General features: G+C 36.5%; 1 protein-coding gene across 7 annotated transcripts in view; it reads left to right on the forward strand.

Annotated features, from left to right (window-relative positions):
* The window catches only part of PPP1R12A (protein phosphatase 1 regulatory subunit 12A), a 123,533-nt gene extending 109,045 nt beyond the window's left edge, over window positions 1-14,488 (forward strand). For 6 of the 7 annotated variants that reach the window (XM_040981174.1, XM_040981181.1, XM_040981206.1 and 3 more), the window contains 4 exons: window positions 1,641-1,745; window positions 6,947-6,994; window positions 9,794-9,844; window positions 12,306-14,488. In XM_040981174.1, coding sequence (XP_040837108.1) covers window positions 1,641-1,745; window positions 6,947-6,994; window positions 9,794-9,844; window positions 12,306-12,392 — 291 coding nt within the window. In that variant the 3' untranslated portion in view covers window positions 12,393-14,488. The remainder of the gene's footprint in view (window positions 1-1,640; window positions 1,746-6,946; window positions 6,995-9,793; window positions 9,845-12,305) is intronic. The other variant, XM_040981189.1, reaches the window with a different exon arrangement.
* Window positions 14,489-19,447: the final 4,959 nt, after the last annotated feature.

A 19,447-nucleotide genomic window follows, 5' to 3' on the forward strand; every position in this document is an offset into this window, starting at 1 on the left:
ATTTGGTAAACAATACTGAATTCTAAGGCCAACACAAGGCTTAATTGGCTGATCCTCTGCTTGCAAGTTTTGGCATGTCCCAGCTGGTCTATTTCCCATCCAATTCCCTACACACATGTGGAAGACCTGGAGGAAACTTCTGGCTGCTGCCTTCAGACTGGCTAAGCTATAGCCGTTGGGCAGCCATTTCAAGAGTGAATCAGGGAGATCTTTCTCCCCGTCTGTCCTCTCTGGAAATCTGCCTTTCCAGTAAAAATAATTTTTATAAAGAATACTGAATTCTTCAAAGTAATAAGATTCTACTCATGATCAAGTTGAGATGGAAATACTAGTCTGCCAATCAAGGGAATCTTACATTGTACAGGAGAAACAGACATTTGCATGCATGAGTTAATAGGATTTTAAAAAATTTTATTGTTATTATTATTTAAAGATTTACTGGTTGTATTGGAAAAGCAGATGTACAGAAAAAAAGGAGAGAAAAAGATTTTCCAACCATGGTTCACTCTACAGCCACCACGGCTGTAACTGAGCCAACCCAATGCTGTGAGCCAGGAGCTTTTTCAGGTCTCCCATGCAGATGCAGGGTCCCAAGGCTTTGGGCCATCCTCGACTACTTCCCAGGTCACACGCAGGGAGCTGGATGGGAGGTGGAGCAGCCAGGACATAAGTCAATACTGCTCATACCGTATTTCTGCTCTTGTAAGGCAAGGCTTAGCCAGTTTAGCTGTCACACCAGGCCTGAGTTAAAGAGTTTTTAAACTGACAATTACCTATATGTAGAAAATGAGTTTCAGAAAATTGTAAAATAAAAAAGTGATGGGACCTATTGATTAATTCAAAAGTGAGACTTCAGCCAAGAAAAAAAGGATGATTAGTAGTTAACTCCCAAAAATGAGAGAGAAAAATGTTCCAAACACAGTAAAACTGCAAACACACAGACTTAATGGTAAAAAGACACATGATGCTTTGGGAATGAATCAGTTTTCAGTGTAATCAGTAGTGTGGAAGTGACATTTGTTTGAGACTACAGCTAATGTGTATGCCCATTTTTAAAGATATCTATATGATACAAACCATGTGAAACCAGTTACGTTTTAATTTGCAGTGGGTAATTGGATAATTGGCACTTGAAAATGATATTTTCATTTAGAAAAGTTGATATTTTTATAAAACAGATAGGGAAACCAATGTTGGTACTTGAAAATATTAAATAAGAGCCTGTGGTCACCAGAATTATAATGGAAGTAGTAGAAATGGATAGAAAAGAAGCAGTGGATTCAAGCGGGTGTTAAGAAAGAGGAAGAAATAATCAAGAAAGCCAGATGTCTTAGATTTTATCGTGAGAGTTTTAATATTTCAAGAACTCTTTCACTTGCCTTTTAACTCTGGAAAAGTTTCCATCTTATTTTTTTGAAATCAAGAGAGAATGACGGCCCGGAAAGCTCAGACTCCCCTGCTCCGTTTCTGTCTCGGTGCAGATATATAGTCCCTCAGTCTTGTTATGAGGTACCTAGAAAATCAGATTTTTTCTATAAAGTCTAAGTTTTAAATGCCTAAACTGATTTGTAAGAATTTGTGAGAGATAAAAAGTATGAAAAGAGCCTAATAGTAATTTATTCCTCCCCCTAATTTCATAGCTTTATGAACAAATTCTAGCTGAAAATGAAAAGTTAAAGGCACAGCTACATGATACAAGTATGGAATTGACAGATCTTAAATTACAATTGGAAAAAGCAACCCAGGTTTGTATCATTTCGTTCTGTTACTCTCAAGGTAATGACTGTGATTTATTTCATATTATAAATCTCACTGAAACTTTGCTTACGTCAATTCTAAACAGAAGTTTGGTTACTGATAATAGTTTATTCATTTTTTTAAAAGAGCATCATGATGCAATTACTGGTAATTGCTTATTTCTAAAGTAAATTAATAATGCTAAATGTATGAATTAAGAACATTACTGAGACCAGCAGCAATGACCCTGACTACCAACAGCAGGCAGCCGTGCCCCTGTCGAGTGAGACACACGGCGACGAGAACATGGCACTGCTGGCACGCGGACCACAGGCTCACCTGGTACACGGGGTGCAGGAGCAGAGCTATGTGGCACATGTCATGGGCTTTGCTGCCTGCATTGAACCCTACACCGACACACCACTGAAGTGCACCTGGGACCCACCGCAGACCCTTCGCTTTGGCTGCTGTTGGGGCTGAGCCTTTGTCTAGGGACGTTGGTGCACTGAGCCCCTCCTGCCCAGCGATTCCCCCAGCAGCTGGGTCCTGAACCCTCAACTCGAGGTGGCAGCACAGTCCCTGCTTGAGGCCCCAGCCACACCTGCCACAATTAATCCGCACTGGTTCAAGTCCAGCTTCCATTTCCTGTCCTGGGTAGCCCCTGTATAGGACCTCAGGGTGATCCAGAAGCCATCATACCACACCCTGCCCACTTACATCCAGGAGAGTGGCCACCTTGGCTCACTACCCAGTTTGCCCCCTGCTTTGGCCCTTTCGGGGCAAGTGGGCACCCAGGCCACATGGCAATCTTCCCAAGCTATGCAGGTCCTTGACACAGAGCCTGTGGCTCTACTTCAACTGCAATGACCCCTCCCCAATCCTAGGGGCTCTGAACACATGAGACTCCCAGGCTACTTTGATCCCCCATTCTGGGACAGGCAATGCAATAAAAGAATAAAATCGGATGTAACCCAGGGAAAAAAAAAAAAAGGAATATAGAAGTCAAAGGTCTTTGTAAGCTTTTAAATATCCAGGGTACAACACATGAAGAATTTAAGTGCTTATGTTCAGCACAGCAAATGTAATAAAGCAATGAAAACATCTGTAGAAAAAAATAATTAAAACAATAGTAATTGCTTTAGTAACTTTTAGTTCTGATTATCTCCTGTTCAAGTAAAAGTAATTCGATTTTACTAATGCTGAAAGACATTTTAATCTTAACTTCTGTTATAATTTCCTTCTATGCAGTAAACTGGAGAGCTCAATTTTAGATAGCAAAATTGAAATAGCTAAGCAAAACTCACAGCATTATACATAGGCCCTATAATGTATATGACTTGCATATACTCTATAATATATATGACTTGGAAAGTGTTTTTTGTCACGTGCTACGGAGCACCAATTTTTGGTGATACTATGAAGCATATAATGTCCTCTGCCTTATTCAAAAAAGAGAAAGATTTGCTACCAGTGAAACTCTTACGTCTTAAAACTTATATATGTTATATATGCATTATAAATATGTTAGAAACTCTAGCAGACTGAAGTTTTTAAGAAAATGAGCTAGTTCAACATGGGACTTGCTAGCATAAACATATTTTTGTAGCACAGCTTTCATTTAGCTTGAAAGTATTATTCTAAATTGGCATCGAATTTATAAATTGGATGTTGTTTTTCTTATGTTTTATAAGTTTTGTTGAATTTGTAACTAGGTCTTTTAGTTTTGTTAGCCACTGTTGGGTTGTGAAGCAGTTGCACCAGATTCAGACTTGAGATTCCTTCAGTTGTTGGTAGCTTGCTCTAAATAGCCAGGAAAAATAAAAAGCAGAACAAGAACATGTTTCATAGCAAGGTGTCATAAAAACTGATGTGTCAAGGACAACTGACTTTCATTAAACTGTACATAGAGTGGAACATGTACCAGTTTCACTGGTAACTTAATATGAGCTTCTGTGAAAATAACAGAACATGTTCCATGAACGTTGTTTCAGCCTTGGGAATGTAGTCATGTTTAATGAGTATGATATCCAGTTCTATCTGTGAGACTTTATTGTCACCCAATTCTTCTTGAAAGCCTCTTCATTCAAACTCTGCAGCAGAGGGGAATTGGGGATTTAGCCATTTACTAGCAAGTTGGAGCCCCTTGTTTGTGCTCATGATTCTGTTAACTGAACATGGTCCTGTTCAGGTATGCCCTTAATAAAACTTCTGTGGGTCAGGTACCAACTTTTGAAAAACAAATAGGATAGCCTCTGCTTTTTAAGCCACCTTGAATATCTTGTTAAATATGCTGAATTTATAATGAGGAGATTTCTTAAAAATTACACTGCTAATGGGCCCGGCGCAATAGTCTAGTGGCTAAAATCCTTCCCTTGCAATAGCTGGTATCTCATATGGGCACCAGTTCATGTCCCAGCTGCTCCATTTCCCATCCAGCTCTCTGCTTGTGGCCTGGAAAAGCAGTTGAGGATGACCCAAGGCCTTAGGACCCTGCACTGCATGGGAGACCCAAAAGAAGCTCCGAGCTCCTCAGTTATGATCAGCTGAGTTCTGGCTTTTGCAGCAACTTGGGGAGTGACTCAATAAATGGAAGTCTTTCTATCTTTCCATCTCTCTGTAAATCTGCCTTTCCAATAAGAATAAATATAGAAGCTCTGGGCTTTGGGCTTTGGACTGGCGCATCCCTGGCTGTTGTAGCCATTTGGGGAGTGAACTAGCAAATGAAAATCTCTCTCTTCCTTTCCCTCTCTCTGTAATTCTGACTTTTGAATAAGTAAATAATTTGAAGGAAGGATTGATGCTCACCAGATGACTAGAATGGCTGGAACTGAGCTGCTCTGAAGCCAGGAGCTTCTTCCAGGTCTCCCATGTAGGTGCAGGGTCCCAGGGCCTTGGGCCGTCTGCTGCTTTCCCAGGCCACAAGTAGAGAGCTAGATAGGAAGTGGAGCAGCTGGGATCCCAGCACTTGCAAAGGAAGGATTAGCCAATTGAACCATCATGCTTGGCCCTGATTTGGGTTTTCAAAATCTTAAGAATAGTAGGAAAAAAATTAGCTAGACTGAAGTTATATTACCCATGAAGTTGGCAGACAAATTTTCTGCTTTTGGAACTCTCCAGTAGAAATATTGTTTTCCAGTCTAAAAATTTGTTGACCTATATGTGACTTCATTGCCCCAGCTGCTTCTAAAATATTTCTAATCCAGTTTTCTGCCAACATAACTGAGGCAGCAATTGGTAGACCAAGTACTTGGGTGAATTTCCTGACTCTTGGCTTCAGCTTGGCCCATCTTCCATTGTTGCAGGCATTTGAGGCTTCAAACATTGCATGGGAGAACTCTCCCATCTCCTAGTCTCTCCTCTTCCTCTCTCCATCTCCCTCTGCTTCTGCCTCTCCACTCTCACTCATTTTGCCTTTCAAATATGCAAAAAATTAATATCTTTGGGAAAGCTTTAAATTATTTGATTACAAGTGCTAAAGATAATAAAATGTCAAAGCTAAAGATTGAGAAAAGAAAATTCATAGAGTACATTGAACTGGAATTTTGCTTAATAGATGACAAAATTCCTGTTTCATGGTTAGAAATAATAAACAATTACTCTTGTTAAAGTGGTCAAAAATTATTCTTAGTGTAGTAGTAAAGTTGGTTATTCATCACATTGGCTATTAAGGAGGAAGTCATTGGATGGCTTCATTTCACCAAATTGACCAGAAATCCCAAAGGAGGCATCTGTAGAAAGGTCAGTGTAAGTAAGATTCACGATACCTAATGTTTTTAACTGGCGCAAGCTCAGTATCCAGATACAAAGCTCTTGAGGATAGAATCTAGTATGTAGCTTAAAACCCAAGAAGCCTTCCACCCTCCAAGCCAGACTCAGATCTCAAGATTTTATCAGTTTTTAGGTAATATAAAGCAAAAAGAGAGTCAGAGAGCCAAGTTACCAAGGAAGAAAGCTATATAGCCAGAATGTCATACCAGTGAACCTCCTTGCTGATTCTGGAACATAATATAATAATTGGGACAAAAAAACACATTGAGTAAGCAAAATTTTGATAACGTTAGGAGAGAACAGAAAGGCCAATTTATTGATCTGGCTACATAGACTTGAAATCACTCTCCTAGTAACAAGTGCATTTCATATTAACCTTTCCTAATAGTGCAGAAAAAGAGAAAACATGACCATGTGAGGGAAAGCACCCATGTCCTTTGTATTTGTTCCGTAATGCTCACTGTCTTCACTGCCAGCTAGGCCTGAAAACACCTGGGGAAAAGTGATACAAACAGTAATGCTCACTGTCTTCACTGCCAGGTAGGCCTGAAAACACCTGGGGAAAAGTGATACAAACAGTAGAATGAAAGCTGTGAGACCATTCTCTTTTAAAACATTCTTCATACTTTTTATTACTTCAGTACAAATGTTACTTTTTGAATTTCCTCACCCTGTTTTTTATTTTTTGGGTTTTTTTTAAGATTTATTTATTTGCTGGAAAGTCAGATATACAGAGAGGAGGAGAGACAGAGAGGAAGATCTTCCATCCAATGACTCACTGCCCAAGTGAGCGCAACAGCCGATGCTATGGTGATCCAAAGCCAGGATCCAGGAACTTCTTCCGGGTATCCCTCATGGGTGCAGGGTCCCAAGGCTTTGGGCCGTCCTCGACTGCCTTCCCAGGCCACAAGCAGGGAGCTGGATGGGAAGTGGAGCTGCCGGGACACGAACCAGCGCCTGTATGGGATCCCGGGGTGTTCAGGGCGAGGACTTTAGCCACTAGGCCATGCTGCCGGGCCCTCCTCACCCTGTTTATTATTAGTACACTACCTAAATGCTCTGATCTGTTTCCGTTCCCTCAAGAGTTCCCATGTAGGCTGCCATTGTGGAACATTGAGTGTACCTGGGGTTTGCCTGGGTTACAGTTCCACCTCACTTCTATTTATGCAGCAGATGCTGGCCTCAGTACCTGAGTCCCTCCACCAGTGTGGGAGACCTGGATGGAATGTTCCAGGTTCCTACCTGCAGCTTGATCCCAGCATGGCTGTTATGCTCATTTGGGGAGTGACCAGCAGAATGAAGGCTCTGTGACTCTTTTGCTCTGTCTTTCAAAGAATTGAAAATGAGTAAACACACTTTTGTTTTAAGTTTCTGTGACCCCCTCCAACTCCCAGTCTTTATTGCATTGAAATCTCTTTTATACTTTCTTGCTTTGTTGCAGAGACAAGAGAGGTTTGCAGATAGATCGCTATTGGAAATGGAAAAAAGGGTAAGTGTCCATTTTATAGAATAAGCGATCATTTTGCACTTCAGTAGTTTGTTGTGGGTTTATTTTTTTTCTTTTTTGTAAGCATTGGGTCATTTTTCTTTCGTTCTTACTACAGTTTCAGTTGGTTAAAATTTTTTATGTATTAACTTTGTTAATATATAACTTAACTTCATCGTAAAGTCCTAAAGGATCTGTCTAGGTATCCAGTGAACTTAAATAAAATTTATTCTTTTAATGAATTCTTTAAAACACTGTCTTACTTTTATTCTTGAACGTACACCTTGTGTCTGTAAATCTGACAGTTTTGAACTCACACTGATTTCCAGTAGTTAAATACCAAAAGCATTTTAATCATATGTAAGTTTCAGTTCTTTACAAAGTTAAAATACTTGCATTCCTAAAATTTCTAAATCTGAGGACATCAAATTTCAAACTCCTTTAAAACATAGCTCAACAGTATTTTTAATTTTGACTTTACTTAGCATTAAATGGGATTTTAATTGATCAAAGAAAATCTTTGTCATTTTAACATTTTTTCAGCTGTATTGGCTGTGGTATGTTCGCCTGTATTTCTCTCCAGTTATTGTTACTGCTCAGGGACCTGGGATTTGATAGGACTAACTCTGCAAGTGCAGTCCGAGTAGTTGAATGTATGCATGCTCCAGGAGGAAAGGAGAGGGATGTCAGAGTATCTGTAAGGCAGCTGGGCAGTGGCTAGACTCGGCGCAGTTTTGACCTGAGGAGAAGTTGTATTGGATAGCTATGACTAAGTTAGAGAATACTTCATCAGGAGCAATCAATATAAAAATGTTTTCTTCTGTTCTTAGTATAATCTGTTTGCATTTTCCCTACCCCCAAACAAAGCAAAATGGTAAAAAACACAAACTATACATGTGTTCTTTTAATGTTTCATTTATTATGGTCATGCCTTGCAGTAGCTATCATTTTGTGATTTCAGCAAGTGTTAAAAATTTGTATTAAGCCATTTTTAAAATATATATATAGTAATTGCTAAAAATGTAGAATTGTTTATTTATTGCTGATGAGAGTCTTATTTCCAAGATACACAAAAATAATAAAATTCTCTGGTATCACAGTAGTGGTTGAGATGAAAGAAATCAAAATATACTTAAAATGTTTATTTTGAGAAGTCATATTTTTTAGTTTTTAAATTTTCTTATGAAAGCAGTATGTTTGTTGCAAAATTGTTACCAAATAAAGTGAATATCATTTATAAGCTGTCACACAGAGCAAACTGATAATTTGGTACATTTCTTTTTTTTTTTTTTTTTTTCCTAGGCTTACACACGCGCACACACACACACACAGAGAACCTTTTGGTATCCTTACATTCTCAGCTGATTTTTTATGCTTTTCAAATGTAGATAAATTACAATGTAGCTAAACTGCTCTCAGTTTTATAAACATTTATAGTTATTAGTGATAACTGCTAATGATATTCTCTGTGTATCATGCATACACTGGCCTAAGCATTTTAAATGCATTTTCCCTTAAATGTTTTTTAATGTTATTGAGCTTGTTTATTCAACACAAGTAATTACCTATAGCTTTACAACTCTCAATTTCATTGAGTCAGTAGCATCAGACAGTTGATATGGAGTTCTCATCTTGGCTTAGGCTAAAATCTTAGGTGAGCAGAACAAAGTCGAGGCTCATGGGGAAAAGATTACATCTCACTCAGAAGTCTCTTCATGCTATTTCACAAGGTTGTGAGGCTCAAATAGGACACTCTGGGTGCTTTCATTTGACCAAGTACAGTGTTCATATGAATTCCTCACAACTTTGACTTTAGCTAAGAGAAAGTTCTCTATAGAAAATAACATTTCATCTGTAATAATGTTTAAGCATGTGAGTATTATATTAACCCGGTACTGTGAGACCATGAGTAGAATCTCATCCATTGTTTCTAAATCACCTACCTGAAACATTGACATTACTGTAAGTGTACTGCTTTACTAAATGTCAGCATTAATTATTAATCTGGGAAAGAATGTCTTGGAAATAGTTTCAGTGTGATTAAACTAAATATAAATGGTTTGTATCTGAAAGGTGACCGGCAAGAGTCAGTATCTTCTGGGCGGTATGACCTAACCAGTTTTACAGCTGATCATATACTGCTGCTTGCTTTTTTGCATAACACCCTAGAATGCTTATCATTTATGGGAAAATAAAACAATACACTGCAATAATATATTGTTTGTTGGCTTTGCCTGTCACTCTTTGAAATGAGTTTAAAATAAATGCTGCAGTTGCTTCTCCATTAAATTCACCGCATTAATGCTACACACAGTATCAAGCTAAATACAAAGCTGTAAAGTCAGTTGAGTAAATAATGGCTAGTACACAGTGTATGGGGTAAATTGAGCTTCTCTTAGAATGTTGAAATTCATCCTACACACTTTAGGCATGTCCGCTTCATGCTTTTCTGCTTCTATCACTGTAGTATAAGTGCATCTTTGTGTGACTTTTTTCCTTTTCTCTAAAATCCTCAGTCTTGAGATTTGTTTACTCTACCCCTGAGTTTTACATGAATGAAAAACTAATTTGAACACGTATTTAACTTCTTACCAGAATGTTGAAGCTTTAATTTAAAAGCTTATAAAGTACTTCATATTTATTATTTTCAAATTTTGGAAAGCTCTTTACACATCACTGCCATCACATCTTTTTCTATACTGCTCCTGATTTAATTCTCAAATATCACTGTTTCACAATATAAAAGAAAACCCAAGAATTTAATAGCTATATAATTAATATTGAAACCTTAAATTGATCTAGGAACGAAGAGCTCTAGAAAGAAGAATATCTGAAATGGAAGAAGAACTTAAGGTAAGTACCCTATGCTTTTTATGGAAGATATGATGAACATAAATTTTGTAGTAACTACTGTAGATATTGATTACGTCAGTTGTTCTCAAAGCTGGTTACCCAGATTATTAGCTGTCTGTATCCTATGCTTCTTTTTCCTAAATTCAGGTTTTAGTGAGCTAGAAGAAAAATTAAAAACTAAATCATTTTGATAACCCATATGAATCACACTTTTGTACTGGTGTAGGAAAATTAGGTATAACTCTAAGATGTGAATGTTATTTTTATTATGCCAATTTTTATATACTCTTGCATTTCTAGGACAATAAATGATAGAGGAGGTTTAAAATTAGGAGAGTAGATAGGTACAACTGTTATATTATCTACTTGGGTGTTGTCTGAGGAAATAGTTACTAGATCTGAATGTTGAATACTGTTTGCAGTGAAAGAAAAGAATTCCATCTTGTCACATCTTTGCCTATATTATCTTTATTGCATCACAGATTAACTAATGCAAAGGAAATTAGGCCTGTAGAATTAGAAGTTTAAGACTCAAATGTGTTATTGATGACTTGTTTAGTTTATTATTAAGGCGTATGAGTCACTATCTTTGAAAATAAGAAACAAAACTTGAGTTTTGGTTGCTTGTATTGATTAAGTTGAAATAAAATTTTAGAAATGCATTACTTAACCTTTCTACATCTTTTGGAATATTCTCTTAAGACTTTTATTTTTTTCTTTTTCTATTCATTATTCTTACTTTGCACTTAACCATTTTCTTGTTCTCTATTTCTGTTTCTTTGTTATGATTCCTGCAGAACCTGTACCAAATAAAGCAAATTCAAACTCTGAAAAAGTAAAATGAGCACCTGCTGCTAGAGAATAGAGTCTTGAGGAGAGTGGTAGCCAGGCATTCAGGGTTCTGTAGGCATGTGCAGTCAGTAAATCTGTAGTTCATCATTTCTTTGGGTAGAGCCTGGCAGGTGGTGGTGTAACAGTAAGTGTGTCACTGATTAGTAAGAGCTCACTTTTACAAAATAATGCCACATGGCCGAAGCTCATCATATAACTTCCGTTATGCATGACTTCTCAAAATGCTATAAAGTATCACTAATGATATATTGCAACTGATAAGCAGTGGTAAAATTAAGAAGTGATTTAGGAATTTAAAGATTTATCCGTATTTGAGTAAAGCTTTTGCACATTTTTGGCTTCACACATATTTTAAATATTAAGATGTGCTAACATTTACAGTTTTTACTAAAAGAACATGAAACATAAGCAGTGTAGCATTCTGTATATTTTTTGAAGCTGAAGAGTCAGCATTGCTTTATTTCAAAATAACATCCTTTGCAGTCAGAACAATTGTAGTTTATATTCATTTAGTTCTGTATTACAGATATCCTAATAGACAAACTTCAGATTATTTTATCCACACTGAGAAGTAATTGATTAGTTCTACGTAAAATTAAACTAAAGCATCATATAGGAATTTTGCCTTTAACAATTTTTTAATGTTTTATTTACTTTTATTGAAAAAGCATATTTACAGAGAGAAGGAGAGATAAAGAAAAAGATATCCTATATACCTTTATTCCCCAAATGGCCTCAACAGCTGGAGCTGATCCAATCCAAAGTCAGGAGCTTTTAGTTTCCTCCAGGTCTGCCACGTGGGTGCAGGGTCCCAAGGACTTGTGTCATCTGCTGCTGCTTTCCCAGGAGTTAGATGTGAAATGGAGCAGCTGGGACACAAACCAGGGCCCATACAGAGTGTTGGCTTTTTCCTACTTGAAGGAAAATTGAATTGCTTTGTTTGGAGGAAATGAGGGTGTACCTTTCTGTTTCAAATACTAGTTAGTTATTTTGTGGGGGTTAGGATGCTTTCATGGGTAAACTCTCAATACTTTAGCTGAAGAGTAATCTTTATGCCATTCTAATAATAGTGATAATTACTTTGTGAGCACATGTCTTAGAACACACATTGTAGTAAGCACTTAAATTTAGGTATAGCATGTGAATAATATAGTAATTTGGTCAAGTCTAGCTCCATGTTGCTTTGGCTGATGGAATCTTTTTGTGTGTTGTGTATGTCTGTATCACAAAGGTATTACGGTTTTAAGTCCAACATAAACAAAAGGCTTCAGGAACAATAAAAGACTCCTTTTAAGAGCCTAGCCCAAGAAAATAGGCTCCATTTCTTGGCTGCTCTAAAATGATGGGCTTATAAGACATAAAACCAACTGACTTTTGTAGACTACTATTGTACTTTTAAAAGCATAAATCTTTCATTGTTTTGTTAAGCCAGTTACTTTCTTGGGATTTTTTTCTTTCTTCCTGATACATGATTTTACACATTAGAAAATATTTATTATATGTGTATATAACTGACATCATGTGTTTTTGTGATGAAAATGTTATTAACAGTAATGTTCTATATTTTTGTTAAAGTGAAACTTTTTTTTTCTATTTTCCTCCCTCATAGATGTTACCAGACCTAAAAGCAGACAACCAGAGGCTAAAGGATGAAAATGGGGCTTTGATCAGAGTAATAAGCAAACTTTCCAAATAAAAAAAAAGTCAGCAGGAATTGCACATCTTAGTAACCCAGTGGACCATAGTGACAGTCACTGTAAGCCTGGGAAGACTCCTTGGAGACTGTCATTTTCGGATGTCCTGCCAAATACCCTCTAATCTAGGATTTTTTTGTTTTGTTTTGTTTTGGGGGGGAGGGGGAAAGGGTTTTTTGTTTTGTTTTGTTTTGTTTTTTAATCAAGACCATTGTTTCATGTTAATGCAGCTGCTGAGAAAATTTTTTTTAATGACTGAGAAAACTTGTTTACAGCTCCAGCATATAAGGAAAGTGTTCAAGGCCAGATATGCCTCAGATATTTAACCAGTAAGCCTTAGTTGTACATAAATACCTTAGTGTCAACAGAAAACTTCCAGCTCTCACAGACGACAGTTATTCAGCATTTTTTGATGTGCCACAGTTTCCAGTTTTTGATATTTAATTTTTTTTGGCTTTACATCTAAGTTTGGGTTTGTTTGTTTATTTTTCTTTTCCTTCTAACTCTTCATGTGGCATAGTCCTCTATGTTTTCACAGCCTTTTCATTTACAGAAACACACATTCACTCTTCTGAAATATTTGTCATGTATTAGACTTGCTGTGTTGTCTCCCACCTGGAACTGAATTGCTTGGTGGAACATTTGCTTTCACTGTTTGTGCAATATGCATTTATTTCTTATATGAATGCTTTAAAGTCTATTGCTATTAGATCTTTTAAGTCCTATTTTCTGCCTTCATTCGTCACTTCTTGTTTTTTATTATTGTAGTATAAGATGTTAGATTCTATAATCGTCACATTCATTTTAGCAGGTACTGAGTGATGCTGTATATATAAATAAGTGTATTGTTTTGATCTTTAGACTACCACATGGCATGCTTGACTATTTTCTTATTTCAAATGTCTGTTAATGCAAAGTAGGCTACTCCATTATAGTGTTCAAAAAAAACTTCAATAACAATGTGATATAAAGACTTAAAAAGTTATACATTATATGGAGTCCTATCTTTACAAAAGTTTTCTACTGTAAAGTGCTTTTAGTTTTCAGTTTTTGTTTGACAATATTCAACCATAATTAAAGTTGCATAAGATAAATATTTCACATTTCACATACCTATATTTATCTGAGTGCTGTCTAAAACTGTTGTGCTAGCCAAAGTAATGCTATGGAATTATTTGCAGATTTAACCCGTGAGTTAATGTTAAATGCACTGCTATTGCCATGTTAAGGGGCATCAACTTTGATACCACCATCATATTCAGACCATTTTATACATTTCAGTGGCCTTTTTTAAGAGAAAAAAAAAAAAGAAAAAACTAAGTACATAGTGAAGATGGCTTCTATTTGGACAAATCGCTTTTATATTTTCATGGAACCATGCAAAAAGTATCACATCTTTCCGATGCATAACTGTCTCTCCTTAACCACTGAACAGTTCAGCCATTTGAATAAATTGTACATTGTAAAGCTTATAGTAGCTGATTGTATTATCGATTGTATTGTATACTATATTAAATGTGAATTTGTACCCCCTCATTTTAAAAGGTCATTGTGTTCTACTGCCTATTTTAGATTACTTGGGATTGGGAAGGGTGTTTTGGTATGCAGGATTTTAAATCCTCCCTTTCTTGATTGGTTTTATGAAGATATAAGGTTATGCTCTTACTACCAAGCTCAGGATTCTTGATTTTAAAGGTACAAGGATAGTTGCGGAAACTTTATTTTTGGTTATATTTGAACTGTATGAGTGGTGGGTCTGAATATGGAGAATTTCCATGCTCTTATGTGGAGGTAAAATATATTGATCAGTTTGAGTGACAGCAACATGTTCCAGTTGCACAACAGTTAGGCATGCTATGGTTTATATTTGTGAAGTTCGGATGCCTGTGAAGAATGATTAAATACATGTTTCTAATATTTTAGTGTTTTGTATTTAGGTTATTTATTCTTTGTATCTAAAACTGAACAGCTACTGTGCTATATTGAACTTACTGGTAGTATTGAGCAGACCTTGTTTCTGCATGAAACTAGTTGCAAAACCCACTATTTTGGAAATAAAAATGTATTTTGACATATACAAATAAAATGAATAAAACTATTTTAAATGTGTGAACTTTTAATGAAGATGTTTTAAATTTTGTTCTGCATGGGTATTTTTCCACTAATTGCGCTACTTGGATACCAGTTTAAATAATTTTTGAAATTGTAATATTGTGATAATTTGCACAACATTGTACATGCACATCTGTAAATGCAATCTTAATTGCCATTTTTTTGCAATCTGTGTACCAATTTGAACAAATGTTTATATATTTTACATAAAGCTGTCTGTACGCAGAGTCTGAGAACTAGTTTTCTTATAAGTGGGTTAAAAAATAGTGATAATACTGAATTTCAAGTTAATTGCCTTATAGCACAAGATTTCATTTTCATAAACAATGGTTTTTAAAAATAAACCTTTGACTTTTTAATAGCTGCAGGCATATGCTTTTTAAGTTTCAATACTAGCTCATTCTCCAAATTAGATTTGTCCAAAAATCAACTAATAGACCTGAAACTAATTAAGAGGCACTTTTGATTTTAGAATTTTAATAGATGACTTGCAATACACCTGTTTTAAACAGATTAATCTAACAAGGCTTGAATTCTTTCTGTCTACTTTTTTTTTAAGATTTATTTTTTATTTTTATTGGAAAGGCGGATATACAGAGAGGAGAGACAGAGAGGAAGATCTTCCATCCGATGATTCACTCCCTAAGTGAGTGCAACGGCCGATGCTATGCCGATCTGAAGCCAGGAACCTCTTCCGGGTCTCCCACGCGGATGCAGAGTCCCAAAGCTTTGGGCCGTCTTCGACTGCTTTCCCGGGCCACAGGCAGGGAGCTGGGTGGGAAGTGGGGCCACCAGGATTAGAACCATATGGGATCCCAGACGTGCAAGGCGAGGACCTTAACCACTGTGCCACCACGCCAGGCCCTCTGTCTACTTTTAATACTTCTATTCCTGCTCACAGAACAGTAGATATTAGTGTATGTCTATCATTTGTGAAAACATTTCTTATGTGAATTCCTGAAAAGCAAATTAAATACAGCTGTGAAACAATAGAGTCGAGTATTTACATGAAAAGGGAAAATGGATACTTACTATCACGTTAGATTATTTTACTTAATGGTTGCTATGTAATATTCCCTCTCTTCTCTGAAGTGTCACCACACCCAGTGTCAACACCCACTGAGTCTGTTGTAAGAACAGTATATCCAGATTGTTCTCTCCAAACTAGGATTTTGTATTTCATAGTTTTGTAGGTTGTCCTTAACTTTGTTTTTATTAGCACAATACAGAGCAAACATCCTAGTCTTGTCTTTTGAATGAAAATCTTTGTTGCAGAGATGACAGCTGGCTGATGGGCAGCTTTTTCTGTCATGTTTCTTGTTTTTCACGGGTGTGTGTTGTACGTGTGAGAGAGATCTCTGCATGTCTCAGTATGCCTTTTTAACAGGTCATATGCATATGAGTGCTGCTATCCAAAAAGCATTGGATTTAGAATGAAATGTCAGATTCTTATTTTGTGTCTCCCTAACAACATTGATTTCTTTGGGGTTAATGGCTAAGTAAACTGCAGCGTGTTCTTTCTCTTAGGTGAATGACATAGAGATTCATTGCTGTTCCATGCCTACAAAATGACCAGATTCCAAAGTACTAAATTGTTAATGAAAACGTAGAAGCCAGAGATCTAAAAATCTATTTCTATATTAAGGTAAACATAAATAATGCATTTTATCTTAATTTGTTAATTTTTGAAGTTTTACTAAAAGGCTTCTAACATTTATTATGTATATAAACATAGGGGGCTTTTGGGAGCCAGAGTATGTCAACATGTAATTGCTTAAATTCCAGAAAGTGTTTGAGTTGCAGGAACTAATTTTTGAAAAGCTAAAGGTGAAGTTTGGGAAAATTAGTGATAGTAGTAGATTTTATTCTTAGTAATATAAAGATGATAAGATAGGTATTTGTAAGTATTGGAAGAGGTGAAAAATCTTTGAGGATAGTATTTATTGTTTGTCCACATTCTCTGTCCCCAAAGCCTCACCTTTATACGTCATAGCTTTTTACAGGATGAGTGAAAGAGATTCTCCATCCACTGGTTCATTCCACAAGTGCCTACACCCATCAGGAATGGCCAGGAGCCTGAAATTCACTTAAAGTCCCCCACATCGGTGACAAAGAGTCAAGTGTTTAAGGTCATCTTCCTCTTTCCCAAGTTTATTAGGCTGGAATTGGATCAGAAATGGAGATAGGCTTAAGTCAGCACTCAGGCATGCTGCTGGTGTTGTAATCCATGCTTTAATGCATTGTGTCACCGCACTGGCCCCTATGCCTCCTAACTTTTGCCTCTCCTTAAGATTAGTATTGCCAAAATACCACTTTTCCCTACAGTGGTTTGAGGTGTTTTTCATTGTTAGTATTAATAAATGCCTTAGTACTCCAGTAATTAACAGATTGACCGATACGGATTTTAACTATGGCCAGTAGTCTGTTACAAGCTTTTAAAAGATTTCATGTACTTATATGAAAAAAAGATTCCTTTTACATTCCTCAAAAAAAAAAAAATGAGTTTCTTAGGAGTGGGTGATTGGCCTCATAGTTAAGATGTCTCAGCTTCAATTAAGAATTCCAGGGTTCAGTACCCTTCTCTAACTCCTACTAGTGTTGTAACTAACACAGACCTTGGGAAACAGCCATGATGGCCCAGGTGATTGCATTTCTAGCACCCTTTTGGGGTAGCTGGGCAGAGTTGCCCACTGGCACTGAGCATGTCAGGCGTTTGGGGGAAGTGAACTAATCAATTGGAGCTGGTACATTTCTCTCCCTCAACCTCTTAATATATATTTTTTTAGTTCATGATTAGCTTAATTCCCAACAACCTTTTGTTTTCTGTAGTAAAACAGCATTGATAGTGTTGTGATTTCAGCATGAATTTTTTCTCTCCCAGAATACATATGGAATACCAAATACGTTTAACAGAGTAAAAGCTTACTTAATACCAACTCACGTATTAACCACTTCTACAAAAAAAAAAAGTACTCAAAAATTCTAATAGGCCTCTGTGAGGTAGAATAATGGTAGCTTGATGACTCCCTCTTGTTACTATAAAAGTTTTAGCTTGTTACTAGAACGTTATGGAGTGGATATCTACCTACCCTCCATTTTTAAAGCATATCTGTTATATATGCGTGCTCTGGTGTACACTAGTTTATTTTATTGAATATGCCTGAATATTCTGTTGCCTTTGACAATTAAAATAAAATCAAGTATAAACCAAGCAGGAGAAGCTGCACAGGTAAATGATAGAATCATATTAGTGCCTTTGTGTTCAATATTTTAGCATTTATATTTAACTTATTTTTGTAATTTCTTGAACAAAAATTCTGGCAAAAAATTGAATCAAAATTTGCTCAGATTTTCATAAAGCTCCTTTACAAAATCAACAGCATGATTATTTGTACACTTTTAACATGATGGACACTTGGGTTGAGTTATATCTGGCTATAATCAGTAATACCAAGCATATTGTACTGAAAGATTCAATAGTTTTCTTGGAAAATATTAAAGCAAAAATTTTTTTAATAATCTCCTTGTATATCATAAACACCACTTCATTTTTCACCTTGAGACCAGTAAGGGAGAAAGATATTGCAACAAAAGTCTTGAAGAACTTGAATCCCTTGCAGAGAAGATAAACTTCTGTACTGTATTGCATATCCATCCTAAAGAACTGCGGGGACATTGCTCTGCTGGTTATCTGAGTCGGATTCATTCAAGAGCCCTAGTTGCTGTTACTGGATAGAGGCATTGGGGAAAAGTGGAGGGAATTTACAGCTGTCACACAACATGTTTGCTATACGAAAAGGAAGTGGTGTGGGCTAATAAAGGTTTAAGTTACTGCTCAGTAATGAAAAAATTGGTAATTACTGATTTTCATTAAAAGTCATATAATAAAAGTCACAAAATTAAATAGCTATAAAAGTGCTCTTTATGAAAGAAGCATGAGTTGAATTTTATATTGTGAACTAGGGAGAATTAAGTATAGTAGGAATCTTAGGCCAAGTTTCCTAATAGAAACTTACTCAGTTGAATGTAAGACTACAAGACTCCTAGCAGTTAAGTCTGGAATAGAAAATAATGATTTATTTTACATTATACAAAGAAGCACGTGAGTTCAACGAGCAAAATAAACACTTCAAATTGATTCTGAGAAAATATTGGTCTGTACATTTTCCCCACGTGTCTCTAGGTTTTTGAGACATCCATATTTATTTTTTTTAATTATTTATTTTTATTGGGAAGTCAAATATACAAAGAGGAAGATCTTCAATCTGCTGAATCCAGGTGGCTGCAACAGCTGGAGATGAGCTGAGGTGATTTGAAGCCAGGAGCCAGGATGTTCTTCCTGTCTTCCATGCAGGTACAGGGTCCCAAGGCTTTGGGCTGTCCTTGACTGCTTTTTCAGGCTACAGGTAGGGAGCTGGATGGGAAGTGGAGCCACTGGGACACAAACCAGTGCCCATACAACATAGCTGCCATTTTATGTTTGCGGTCCAAGGCTGCCTGCATTCTACAAAGGACATCACTACCAGGGTGCACAGCTGCATGGACTGAACTCCATCTGAAATACAGATTCATTTGCTCCGTGGAGTAAGTGTTAAAGTAAACCAGGGTTGCCTGTAACTGCATGAATTTCCTTTGATTAAGAGAACATGTAGTTACTATGACTGTTCAGAGTCTTCAGAAGCTTTATGGAAGATAATGTACAATGAAAAAACTATGCATGGACTTATAAAATTTTCCATTTAAAAAAATTTTAGCTGATTTTTTTAAGGAATCATTTAATTCCATTTTTCCTATAAACGTCAGAAATTATTCCTCAATTTAGTAATTCTCATGGCTCTGCCGAGACCTACAGTTTCAGTATCATCTGGGAACCTAGTGAAAATACAGATTATCGGGCCTGACAATGGAGGCTGACAGTCTTCCAGTAAGCCCACCAAGGGATTTT

This window comes from Ochotona curzoniae, unplaced genomic scaffold (genome assembly GCF_017591425.1).
Source record: "Ochotona curzoniae isolate NIBS_2020 unplaced genomic scaffold, NIBS_Ocur_1.0 contig_1014, whole genome shotgun sequence".
Taxonomy (NCBI): domain Eukaryota; kingdom Metazoa; phylum Chordata; class Mammalia; order Lagomorpha; family Ochotonidae; genus Ochotona; species Ochotona curzoniae.